Below are 14,193 nucleotides of genomic sequence, written 5' to 3' on the forward strand. Positions count from 1 at the left end.
GTCAAACCTCCTCCCTATTTTACCGGGGTATACGGTATTACCGTGACTAATTAAAAATTATGACATAATGGGCTCAGACGGCGTCACCAAACTGTTGGCTTGTGCCTACACCGTTCAGAAACTGAATGCCAGATCGGGCAAAAAAAATAAAAATCACGCCCAACCCGTGCACGTTGTGTCTGAGTCCGGCCGACGGCATTAACTGTTATTATGAGCCCGAGCCCACCATTATTCAACATAATATCTGTTTGCGTGCAACAAGCAAGAAGTGCCTTTGTAATCCGGTGACGCGTGCCCATTGATTTTTATTAATAAAACTTTTCTGCAAAGATGGAAGTTGACGATCGCCATCTCTGTAGTGAACGCGCCTATAGAGAGAAATGCACATCATTACACAATCAGAGAGTGGCCTTTTTCTTTTCGTTTTGAATTGTTTCGTTTAAAGAAATTGACGATCGGCATCTCCGTAGTGAACGCTATAGAGAGAAATGCACATCATGGATTACAGAGAGTAGGCTAGTCTATTTATTTTCGTTTTGAATAGGCCTAGTTTCGTTTAATGAAATTGATGATCGCATCTCCGTATGAATGCGCCTAGAGAAAAATGCACATCATGGATTACTTAGCCTAATCAGTGAGTAGCCTATTTCTTTCGTTTTTAATTGTTTCGTTTAAAGAAATTTCAAGCTTTATTTATATATATTTGTCATGTCTGTGAGGCATAGCCTACACTGAGTTTCGGTTAATTTATGAGATTTCAATGCAAGTGACCGCGGCATGCCCATCATGTCATGATTAAACAGGCAATTGGTTGATGAAAAATTTATTAAAGTTAAGATAAAATATATACAAAACGAAATTCGTTTTAAAGAGGCCTTTTACAAAACGAAATTCGTTTTAAAGAGGCCTTTTACAAAACGAAATTTATTCATTCATTATGCATCCCATCTTATTTGTGCTGTTCACTTCTCATAATCAACAAAGATGGAAAAAATAACATAATATTTTAACAAATACGAAACTTAATGCGCTTATTAAATGAACTCGAGAACAAAATGCATCCTGGCAGCAGTGAGTGGGCGGTTGTTTCGGAGATGCGACATAAGGTTAGAGGTGTTTACATCTCTCGTATTTACCGCCTCTCCCTTCTCATTCGGTTGGAACCAGAAATATTGCCAAACTACAACCACACATAAGCATTTTTTAGGCAATAAATAAATTATATATATTATAGGCTATATAAGTGCCGGTAATGACGGTATTGAAACTGATACCGGTGCTATTTTAAGATCCCGCGGTATCCGATATTACCGTAATACCGCCCAACCCTAGACAGCATCACACAACATGCTGGAAACTAAGGTAAACTCCCACTGCAACGTTACAATAATAGGCTACTTTTATCAGCTTGACGTTGAACTAAATCTCCATGCTCGTACCATGATAAGTATGGAACCCTATAGTATCAACCGTGCCGAATTTTGCCACTGCAAGCACCACTTTACATTTTCTTCAGGAAATGTACATTCTAGGTTTGTAGATAGGGTTTCTCCATGATTCAAATGCCCTGCCGATGTTGAGCCGTGTTTTTTCACCCGAAGTTCATTCGATTCACGTCTGGCTTTACGAGCTTCAGCAGAAAAAAACTTTTTTTTGTTTTTTATCAATATGTGGAGTTTGTGTTGGAGTCTGTGTTGTGCTCGGAGCAGGTCGTTTCTTAGTGTTATCAGACATGTCATAAGTTGCATAAGTCATAAGGTGCAGTGTCGTCGCTGTTGAGTGCAAAGTCAGTAGGCTAGACGAGGCGAGAGGCTCGGGAGCGCGCGTGCAGGTCATGTCACTGGATTTTGCGGTAAATCCGACCCGGCACCTTCACATAAAAATAAGAATAATTGCTTTCCGAGGTAATAGCAAAACCCTCAAAGTGGATCATTTTAATGTGAGATTACAACCCCTTCACACACAGGCAATAAAAAAAGGATTAATTTTAGTAGAAAAGTTACATACAGCACCTTTAAGTAGCATTAACATTGGCCACAGGCAAATACATCTCAATCTTTTTGACCTGTTGTTCAACACAATATTTGAAGGACCCTCATATTGACTATTATAAGATATTTCTGCAGTGATTATGACTGCTTTTAAAAAAGTATAACAGAAACTGTGAGTACTGATATATTAAATTAACCAAAATTCATTTTGTGCTTCTAGAAGTTAATCATCGTGATTTGATCTGTATAAACATTTTAATTTAGATTAAGTTCAGATCATTTCAATATGTTAATTTATTATTTTAACTACTTTTAAGTCATCCTGCAGCACCCATGGGCAGTTTGCTCAAGCTCCAACCCTCTGGTCGAGAACCACTGCACGAGAATGGGTTCTCAACTCTGGCCCTCAAAGTCCACTTTCACGCAGATTTTTAGCTCCAACCCTAATCAAATACACCTGAACAAGCTAATCAATGTCTTTAAAATTACTAGATAGATACAGGCAGGTGATTCAGTCAAGGTTGGAGAGAAAACTGCAGGAAAGTGGATCTCGAGGGCCAGAGTTGAGATCCCCTGCGCTAGATGATTTTTAAAGAAGGACTCTGACCTCATAGTCCATCTCCAGGCAGGCAAACATGGGGTTCTCAAAGCCCACGTCCACACCAACCACATGGTAGACAAGTGTATTAGCCTTATGGGCCTCTAGAGGGGAGGAGATGGTAAGGCGGGCGGCTGCATCTCTGTTCAGGATGTATACCAACTTCTGCTTTTCTGTGGCACCTGGGAGAGGAAAAAGTGGATAGTTAAAATTATAAAATGGGTTACATATGAAAATGCTGCTTTATTGCATTTGCTTTTCAATGCATATTTTGATTATCGGCTTTCCTACTGCATCTCAAACTGATACAACAGCTATACCTATCATAACAGCTCTGCCTTTTGGGTCCACAGCGAGGAACTGCCCTGGCACGATACGTCTGCAGCCACTCTTGCCAAACGTCTCCTGGTGTATCTTTTCAAACATGTTCTTGGAGGGATGGTACTCCAGGATCACAATACGGCCAGAGTCACTCCCCACCACAACATAGTCTAAAATTACATAATGAGATCCATGTCAATTAAAATTTCTACATATGAACTATCCAAAACAACAATTAGAACCAAGTTGCTCACCTTTAGTTCCACCCGTTAGCCTGAAGGCCATGAGGGATCGGATGACACCAAACACCTCCATAGTAAGCAGCGTGTGGACTTTCCCTGTGTTGGCATCAGGGCGCAGCAGTTCCAGGATTTTCCCACGGGAAACAACAATCTCCTGCTGCTTAGTTCCTAGTGAAAGAGAAACACCACTTAGGATTTAAACTTCAGGCTTAAAGTCATCATGAAACCAAAATTGACAATTCTTGTTTTTTAATGGGATTTGCAGTATTTATTATAAAAGGATTTCTCCAATCACATAATCATTATTTAAAAATTAATGTGCCCTCATAATCTTTAATCAAAACAACTTCCCCTCCAACTTGCAATGACATCTCTAATGACATGTTTAATGGCGCAAGGGTGGCACAACCTGTCACTCACATGAGATCTCCGCAACAGTCCAAAACAATTTCCGATGAACAAAATGAAGCCCCGCCCTACACAGTCGTTTTACTCAGATATACATAATAAGAGAAGAAAACACTACCTCAATCTCAAATTTGATACAATAACAATTTCTCCAACAAAATATAAGCACACTGCTTTTAAAGTCTCCCTGTGATGAAAATCAAGCTTTTAATGCTGTTTGTATGTCTATGTGGTGTTTTTAATATGCTTTTAGACAAACCATTTGCAAATTCACAAGTCAGCACCATTACTGAGTATTTTCTCTTTAAAACTGCAGTGAACCAAAGACAGTCTCAAAAATGCGGTTTTAAATTGCTGGTGTTTGTCACAAACTACTTTGTAACCAATCACGTCAACATGTGATCGTTTTTTTATGATCAAATTTTTATTTTATTTTAAAGAGACAATACATACAGGTAAATACACGGCACAAAAATAGAGCTTAAAATATATATTCACATACATACCTATACATATATACAGACACGTATGATTAACTACTAAGATAAATAAAAATTACACAATTAAAACCCCAGGTATAACCCACCCACCCCTTGGATCCAGATCTCCAAATCTCAGTTACATGTTACACCTGAAGCCCACGAAGGGTAGTTAAAAGTGAATGCCAAGCCTCTATTGCTGACTTCCTTTGCACCGTGGACTCCAGCTATCTATCGACAACTCTGAGTAGACAATATCCAAATATGTTAAAACCCAAGCTTAAAAAGAGTGTGAATGTGGAGGTTTCCAACGTGTGGCAACTAGTTTTTTTGCAGCCGCAAGTCCAGCCAGCAATGCTCTTCTCTTATCCAGTGTCAAACCCAGCCTTGACAAATCATTCAAAATGAGGGTAGCAGGGGAACAGGGCAATCTAATCTTAAACAACCTAGAGAGGTTAAAGGCAACCATCTTCCAAAAGTCGGCCACTGAGGTACACTCCCAAAACATGTGAAAATAACTGCCAATCACTTTAGAGGAACAGAAAGTACACATAGGATTGTCAATAACCTTCATCTAATGAAGCTTCCTAGGAGTTAAGGCCTGTTCACACCGGGGCGAATTTCGCGTGCGATATTCGCCGACGTTTAACGCCTCGTGACTAAACAAAGGGCGCCAATGTGAGTGTGCACACCGACGCGAAAAACGCCACCCGTAAAAGCGTCATTTTTTTAAAAACGCCTCGGTTTCGTTTTTTTGGTTTGACGCGCCGCGTCAAAAACTATCCGACCAATGAGATTGCCGTTTTTGGGAGCTTCTGAAGTTACAGTAAAACACAACTTGGGGGCGCTCAAACACAAAATACGTAACACATACGAGCACACATACGTAACGGCGAAGAAGATATGCGCCAAGTAGCGTCTACACTGCCGGTGTGAAGTATCCGGTCACTCTGAAGTGATGGGTCTGGGCTGAGGACCCAATTAGTATGCCAGTAGTATGCCTGATCTAAATCTGTTCTCACGATACGGTAAGGCAGTATCAGTGCAGTAATATCAGGTAAAGCTCATAGCACGATCATCGGATAACGTTAGCTGTATGCTATGCTACTATCTATGCTAACTAAAAAAACACACTAACAACGAGAAATGTTTAATTTCACAATCTATAACTTCGGTTAAATACTAGTATATGAAACGTATAATTTAAAATACATTAAATACATTAATGACTCGTTATAACGTAGTACAAACGTCTTCTATAATAAAGTGATTTTGTATGATTTGTAACCAGGCACTAAAGCGATTACCCATAAAACGTGCTTTGAACCAATCGGATTGCTTGGGTCCTCAGCCCGGACCCATCACTTCAGAGTGACCGGATACTTCACCACACCGGGAAGAAATAAGACGAGGAAGATGCAAGGCAAGATGAGTGTAGAGCTGCTGGTCTCGTTGGTGTCGGAACATAAAGAACTATATGACAAACGCGACAGCGACTACAAAAATCTTGATAAAAGAACTGTTATGGAGTGGTATTGCACAGTGTACCGGGGTATTTCTGTTTTACATTAGCCGCTTTCCGACCGGAGGAACCTTTTCACAGTTCCTAGTAGGGCTGCACGATATTGGAAAAAAATTACATTGCGATATTTTTTTTGGCAACGATATATATCGCGATATTGCGAGCCATCAATCCAGGCTAGTCAATAATTACCATTCCATGTTATTAATAATTTCACTATAAGCAAGCTTCATTACAAGTAACAAAAGGCCACTTAATATTTTATTCCAGAAACATATTTCTCTCAGAATTCGGTGAACGTTCTACGCAGGACCTAACATTCTTCAGGTTCTAGGACCCGAAAAATGATGTTTTCTGTGCTGATTCAGTGACGCGTTCATGTAAACGGCACCTAGACCCAGCAAAAGTAATGATTAATAATATGTAAAATATTACAATGAGACATTTTAATTGTTTATTAATAAACAAGTGTTTTCTGTTGACAATACTGACTCGCGATCTTCGCAGCAGTGTTCGGGAGAAATGCACTTTTCATACAGATTTTTTTTTTAATGGTTCTGTTTAAAAGTAGAGATTTCTGTACATAATAGTTATATTTCTATTTTTTTTACTATTATTATTATTATTTTTTAGGTGTGTGAGGCGAGTAGGCTACCTTTTATGCTTAGTTTCGGTTCATGGTAGCTTAATCTCCAGTTCAGGCGCTGGCTGCTATAATTAATTTTTATTTATTAGGCTAAATCCAGGAAATTGTATAATGAAATACTGATTAAAATTAAGATACAATTAATACAAAACGAAATTCGTTTTAAAGAAAGGCTTTGTGATTTCTGTTTGAGGTCTCTGTTAAAGTTTTAAAGCAGTCTTTTAGTGCGGTTTTCATAACGGTCGCGTCCGTAATGTCACGTAACATTGTTTTTTCCTCATAAATGCGAACACGAAAAATAAACGACTTTTTTTAAAAAAGACAACCATCCACAACTTTATAATACTTCAGCAAAGTAGCCTACCTCTTTTTGGTCAACATCCTCCTTTTTGTAGACGAAATAGGCTAGTAGTAGTCCTAAATAGCTGATTTTGACTTTTTTGCGGCGGATCCTCTTCGTCGCGCATTTTTAGCTATAGGATTGCCAGTGAATGTTGGCTGTGAGCGGTGAGCGCGGCACAGCGAACCAATCACTGTGCAGGCACGCGGAACGCGTATGTCACCCCAGCAAAAAGCCATACAACAAACTCGTGTTTACTGTGTGCTACCCTGGTGCTACCGTTCTCTTACACTATGGTACTAACGTTACCCTTCACATCGCATGTTCCGGCGATGTGACTATCGCTCATTCGCACATCGCGATGTCGATGTTAAAACAGAATATCGTTCAGCCCTAGTTCCTAGAACTATTGGCTAAAGTACCCGGATGTCGGCGTGTTCGCACCGCAGGAACTAGGAACGATTTTAGTTCTAGGAACTCCATTTGTAGGAACTAATTTAGGTCCTACTTCAGAGTAGGGTCTAAACCAGCACTATAGGAACTATCCGTGACGTTAGTGTACGCTGATTGACCGAACGCACGCGGAACACCAGCACCCGCCATTTTTAAAACAGCTAGAATGTAAACACACAGATTATAGCCTATATATTTACTCCATAAACTAACCATACAAACATGGAAAACAGTGATAGATGGGTCTCTAAACCTTTATGCTGAAGAGAAAATCCAACACAACTTTGAGGGGACCAAGCCAAACATGATTATGTTTATCTGCCCAGCTAGCAACACTGGACATCAACCACACGGCATAGGCTAATAACCTTTTTTCATATACTGTCTACTTTCTATAACAGTTCTATCTAATAAGATATTAAACAGTACTGTTAGACAGATCGCTAACAAATAAACACAGATAATGCGAGCATTGTTTGCTCTGGCGTTCTCAGCGCCACCAAAATAAAGGTCCGTCGCGCCGTCAAAATAAAAGTCAGCGTGCTTGCGTCACTCCCTTACCCCTCCTACCAGTTCCTATGGCCACTTGGCCAGTGCGAACGCAAACAGCAAACCCGAGTTTGGGGGAGAGTAGTTCTTAGAACTGTTTAGAAGTGGACAGTTCCTAGAACTAAGTTCCTAGAACTACTTGGTCGGAAAGCGGCTATTAAGAGCCATCTAATGTCAGGGAATCAATTTGCATGTTCACTCGGCTCATCATCAGCGAAAATCGCTTGGATGTGAACACAAAAAACGCGTTGAAAAACGCTGGCGAATAACACGCGCCGATATTCGTCCCCGTGTGTAGGGTGCTTTAGGCCTAAATATACCCTGTGTAGTGTGTATATAATTATAATGTATTTGCTGGGGGCGGGGTAACTTTGCATATTCATAGAACCGCTTATACTAAATGAGGCAAGGGTGTAGAGTTATATTCAAACTATTTTAAGGCATGAAGGAAAAGGAAAAAAAGTTTAAATACATCATTTTGTTGATCAAATGAGCTATAAGGGATAAAATTATTGACTACAGGGGGACTTTAAGAAATGACCCATGACTCAGTGTTGTTGTTCAGTGATGTACCTGAGAAGTTGCCATGGATGGCATGGGAGATGCCAGTTGCCCGCTGCAGGGTCAGGTTGTACAGAAACATGGCCGCTGTCACTGGACCTGAGGCTCAGGACAAAGAGCTAAACCAGCACCTACAAGCAAATCCCAAAGAGATTGTATAAGTACCAAAGTAAACAAAGAAATTAAAGGTGAGGACAGACAGCAAAACGACTGGTTACAATACAAAGCAATAAAAGGGTTTTTCCCCATCTAAACGCACAGAAACGTCACGCTCAAAGCACTGCATAACTATAAATACGTTCCAGTTGTGGTTTTTTGCTTAATATAACTATGCTAGTGTGCGGAAATTATACATGACGGCATTCAAACTAAATTTAGGGTAAACATTTATTATATTAGTAGGACCAAGTCAAAACATATTTATGTAAAACAAACTGAAAACTGCGTTGTGAAAGCACGTTTCAGAATTTCACTTTAGATCGTTCGTCGAGTAACAACAATTAGCTAAATAAGCGTTCCTGTAGTTGTACTTTAATAATTTACTACTAACGGCACTTGAAATTGCAAGCGTTAGTCAGTCCATTCAGCATTAGCCAGTCGGCTATCAAACTTTGTGAAAATAAAGGTTATAACTATAATTTACGAACACAGATTTTGGTACGATTAAGAAATATGGGTTATTTGGGAATTGTATGAAACATATTTACCGAAATAGCAACCAGGATGTTGTAGATTTCAATCAGATGAGAAACTTATATTTTTCATTGGCCTGGTCGCTCGTTATTTCAAACGGCGCTGAAACGACAGAGGGCCTTCTAGTTCTGTGGCGCATAGAAGTGTTGTCCGAAAACATGCCTGAGAGGAAAGATCGACCTCAAAAAGAGATTTGGTAGAAACGTTTAAAAAACATTTCATGTGTATTTCTCTTTTATATATTTATTAGTTGTGTTATATTATGTTTTTTTTTAATTTAATGTATTTTTTTATATATTTTATAAACAACCCATTTACATCGAGTCTAGGATCACAGACAGAAACGAACTGTAGCAACTGTAAGCTTGCGTCCATGGATTTTGAAATATCATACATTTACCATGGTAACCATATTTTTCGCCTAAGTAACAGTTACTGCTGTCACCGGTACTGACCATGTCTAAAAACCAAACAAAGTGACCGAACAATTCTGAAAGCTTTTTTAAACTGTTCTAAGGAGCTCCCATAATGATCTAACCATGATATTTTGGTAAAAACTGGCAGCCATTGTAAACCACCGGGTTGATGGACAAAATTCTGTTTAAATACAATATTGTCTTCTAAACCGGAACCAGTTTCTTCCGAAAAGAAGGTCCCCGAAGTTTTAATGCTGCCTTCATCGGAATTGTAAAGTCTCCAAGTTTAAAAATTGGACATGAACTTATAAGTCAAGATTTGAATGCGATGAGGTCATAATCACGACTTCAGAAGTGGGAAGTTTCCGATAGCAAGTTTAGGCAGCATACCCTCAGAGTCATAACCCCTCTTTGTGCTTGTGCGTGAGAGAATGGTTTTTGCACTGTGGTTGTGGAAATCCCAGAAAATAACCACATACCGTAAAATGTTTCATACTTTTTTCCATTACAGTATTAAACGATGACCAAATTTATTTCACTGCCACTATTTATGGTTAGAAATTGCAAGAGAACTACCGGTTCCCTTATGTCATGCGTTTGAATAATATAACCTACCCTTTTTAACCATTTAAAGCAACATATTTATTTAGGCGTAATAAGGGCGAATGATGTAGCCTAGTTTAATGTTTATTATATATATATATATATATATATTAAAAAAAAAATTATTATTTTTTTTTTTTTTTATTATTATTATTATTATTATTAGTATTTATCATTTTTAATTCTATTTTTTTCTTAGGCTTTATGCATTATCACTATCACTGGCACCAATTTTTTTTTTTCTGTCAATGCATTGTGTTTTATTTATGCATTGGCAATGTTATATGTAAAACAAACATGCCAATAAAGTAGCCTACACTGTGAAAAAAAAAAGAAATTTTATATATATATATATATATATATATATATATATATATATATATATATATATTCATTATTTGTTATTACAACTTTTTTTTTCTTATGTCAGATGAACATATATAATTACCGTGGTTCAGATAACATCATATTTTGATTTTCTGTTGATTAAACCAATCTCTTTCATTGTATTTACTCAAACTTTTAAGCTAACCACTGGTTCCTAACGTTTAAGTTAAACCAACCAACAATATATTTTTTACAGTATATTGTTTGAACTTGTGCAATATATTGGTAGTCTACCACTCTCTATTCGGGCAAATTCACGAAGCCATTACCATAGTTAATTCACAATGTACCTGAGGTTGCTGCTCAAGCAAACGACTCCTGACACAAACCCCGTCTTACAGAGGCAGCGGTTTGTAGACCTGATCACATTTTTACCTCATTTTGTCTGTCATTATGACCAAATAAAATTCGTTTAAAAAAAGTGTGTGAAGTTTACACTTTTTATTTGTGCAGTCTCAGTGTAGTGCAAAGAAGGCATGAATCATTTCCACAAGGCGGCAGCAGTGCATCAACTGGGACTTGTCTGAAATGCACATTGAGAATTAATTCCATATAGAATGCCACGTATTAAAACTATACACGAGGAAAAATAACAGCCTGAATGCTACGCACTTTTAATACAGCATCTCAACATCATAAAAAGTAATGTTGCCTATGTGTCTGTTGGTTATGCAAAAAAGTTTTTTTTTTTTTTTTCAGGACGGTGATTACATTTAACAACAGAAATGAATATACGAGAAATATAGAATATGTATGTAGGACTATATATTTATATATAGAGAGAGAATATATAATGTATACGTTGTGGACATACTGAATGTATATTCTTTGAGCATCCTCACAGCACTTAGCGGTTCCAAATTCCATCTGTTCCAAATGCATTGTGGGAAATGTAGTACAAAAAGGCGCAGGACTCGCGCGCAACACCTGCCACCAACTTACACCACTTTTCAGGTGTTGTGTAGATAAATACACAAGAAAAAATGTATTGGGTAAGTCACTTGAGTAACTGCACGAGCAAAGAAAAGGTTCGCAGTTTTGTGACAAATCATTTAAAGAACTACATATCCCAGTAGACTGTAAAAGGCGATTGGAGAATGTGGGGTAAGGGTGTCTTGTTGAGGGGGGGGCAACACACGGACTGCACGCAACGTTGTGAGAATTACATTGTTGCACATTATCCAAGGGCTTAGAGACGCTGAAATAACGCACAGCAGGACATTTTGTGCACATCTGCATCAGCATATCATGTGGACGCTGCAACAACTACCGACAAAGAATTCATGTGAACAATCAGATGGAAGCTGAATGCTCTTCATTTAGTGCAACATCTACAACAGTCAGCAGAAATTTACGTTCTAGAGAGGAGGAGAAGTGGGTGTCTTTATATCCCAAAAATGCCCCAGTTTTAACAATACATCATGATGAAAGGTTATGCATCTTAAGAGGCATTGCAAGGTAAGGAAAGCATGAGTATCATACCATTTTTGATTTGTGTACATTGTGTGAGATAACCTGTTGTGGTCAATGCTTATGTGGTTTTCAGTCCATTAATGTCTCATCCCTCCTTTTTTATTTTTAAAGCAGATAGTCCCAGATTGAGTAGCTAGTGGTCCATGGCCCGCATCATGCATAGAGGCACTCAAGAGGGACCCGTGGCTTGCCCCTTTGTGTCCGAACCCATCTCATTTATGTGAGGGTCTCATTCCACTCTAAACCCACCCTTACCGATCTGCCAGCGTTGCTTAGATACAGGAAAGAAAGAAGGGTAGTAAAGGATTTTCTTGGGGTTGATGTGACAGGGTGACCTAATCAAGTCTTTGTCTCGTGCTTATGCAGTTTGTTCAAAGTAGACACAACTGAACTCCATAAATGTGAATGTAAACTCAATAAAGTGAAATCAAATAAGCAGTACGTTGTCCAGAAAGACAACAAACATTTATTAAAGATCTATTAACATCCATTTTCTTTTTTCAGGGAAACTTATGGTAAAAGTGCAAGATTTCCTTCCATTTTTTAGACAAGTAGAATCACTTTACCCATCCGATACATTGCTGTATCAGAGTTTCAACATCACTTGTGCATTAATAATAAATATAAAGATTATAATCCTAAAATAATAAAGATTTTCATAGATTTTAGCTGACCAGCATTTTTCCATGCCCTTAACCCCAAAGAACTGTGCAATTGAGCAATTATCACAGATAAATTGGTAGTTATTAGTGCTTTTTAAACTAGATTTGCTTAACATCGCTGCTTTAATATATATATATATATATATAGAGAGAGAGAGAGAGAGATTTTGAAGAAATATATATATTTTTTAATTTGTTTATTGTTATGTAAAAAATCTGTTCTGACCATACCGAGTTGCATAACATATATATTACCAAGTTATACTCAAGTATTGGTCTTAACTGATTAAGGTTAGTTTTTTTACTAGTATTTGAATTATATGTAGACAGATAAGAAACGATAAGAATTTTGGCAGATCATGATGTTTCAGATGAGTGCCATTAAGCCCATTTTATGGTGCTTTAACTTCTATATCACACAATATATCAATATCTAAACACAGGCTTTGCTGCAACACTTTTAATTAATATCTGATTCTATCATGACATTCAATTTGCCCTTTGCTAATTGGTCCCTTTTCAGTGACAGAATTTGAGGACAGTTGCTGTTTGGGTTAATTGCGTGACTGTGTTGATAGGGCTCTCTTTTAGCCTAGAGGTTTTTTTGGAAGAAATATCATGCTTTGCATACTGAAAAATGGTGTATAGGATTTATTTAAAAACAATTTTCACTCAAGAAATTGCTAGTCAATTTTGCAAATAATTACAAAGAAACAACACATTGAATTAACGTGACATTTTGAAGTAGACAAACTTAAATGGAATCGTACTCTGATAATCTTCAAAATAATAATAATAATAATAATACAGCTAAGAACATTTATTTGGTAACACTTTATGATAAGGTCTCATTTGTTAACAGTTCATGCATTAGTTCATTAACATGAACTATATTCTTACAGCATTTATTAACCTTTGTTAATGTTAGTTAATGAACTACTTTTGACCTCAAACATGTATTAGTAAATGTTGACATTAATAAATGTTGGAGAAGTATTGGTCGTTGTTATTTCATGTTAACTCATGTGGTTAACTATTGTTATCAAATGAAACCTTATGGTAAAATGTTACCAATATTTTTGTTGTTTTTTACAGTGTCATGGACACATGCACTCAAAAATAAATCTGTTTTGCAGCTCACCATGCATATGCAGTCCAGAAAGCAAATGGCCCGGCTGAGTTTAGCATGACGAGTTGTAGACATCCAGTGTAATGTTTCCCAAAGCTTAATGGAGGATCATCAATTTCTTATTAAATCTTCTGTGACGGTATGCACTGTGACTCAGTGCTGAAACCATAATAAATAAATCATATAATTGAATATTTTAATCACCTGATGTGTGTAATGGTTATGTTCTGTAGTTGTTTTATTGTCATTGTGTTTTGGTCTGCCTGCCAGTTTAAGTGTGGCAAGACTTGTTATTTCTCCTGTTGTTTTCCTGAGTGATCGTTTAGTTTATTAAAGATTGTTTCATTGAGTGTATGTTCACACAACAACGATGTACTAAAAATTTTAAAGTTTTCCTTTTTTCGTGTGCAGATGACAATGTTGACAAAATTATCCTCGTTCACTGTGAAAACGATAAAGAAACGTGTTATGCTGCCAGGCCAGTAGTTGGCGAAGTCACTTTTTAAAGAAAGACGACACGCCTATAGACTGTACACGTAATACACATGCACATGATGTCACCGTTTTCACAAATTCACGTTTTTTGTAGTTTACACAGATGATAACGGTATCGTTTTCAAAAACGTGCTGCCTTAAATTTTTAAGTTCAATCAACTTAGATGTACAAGTCATTTCAACTTAAATTACATTAAAATGGCTTAAAAATCAATTGAATTTTGT

General features: G+C 37.5%; 2 protein-coding genes across 3 annotated transcripts in view; one reads left to right on the forward strand and one right to left on the reverse strand.

The window, feature by feature from the left end:
* sf3b3 (splicing factor 3b, subunit 3) overlaps window positions 1–8,957 on the reverse strand; it is a 32,955-nt gene extending 23,998 nt beyond the window's left edge. The window contains exons 1-5 of the mRNA XM_079874716.1: window positions 8,818–8,957; window positions 8,123–8,241; window positions 3,165–3,320; window positions 2,910–3,080; window positions 2,599–2,771 (exon numbers count right to left, since the gene is read on the reverse strand). Coding sequence (XP_079730842.1) covers window positions 2,599–2,771; window positions 2,910–3,080; window positions 3,165–3,320; window positions 8,123–8,192 — 570 coding nt within the window. The 5' untranslated portion in view covers window positions 8,193–8,241; window positions 8,818–8,957. The remainder of the gene's footprint in view (window positions 1–2,598; window positions 2,772–2,909; window positions 3,081–3,164; window positions 3,321–8,122; window positions 8,242–8,817) is intronic.
* Window positions 8,958–11,306: 2,349 nt separating this feature from the next.
* st3gal2 (ST3 beta-galactoside alpha-2,3-sialyltransferase 2) overlaps window positions 11,307–14,193 on the forward strand; it is a 28,965-nt gene continuing 26,078 nt past the window's right edge. For both annotated transcript variants that reach the window (XM_079873713.1, XM_079873714.1), the window contains exon 1: window positions 11,307–11,667. The gene's annotated coding sequence lies outside the window, so the exon portion shown is untranslated. The remainder of the gene's footprint in view (window positions 11,668–14,193) is intronic.

This window comes from Squalius cephalus (assembly GCF_949319135.1).
Source record: "Squalius cephalus genome assembly, chromosome: 6".
Lineage (NCBI taxonomy): Eukaryota > Metazoa > Chordata > Actinopteri > Cypriniformes > Leuciscidae > Squalius > Squalius cephalus.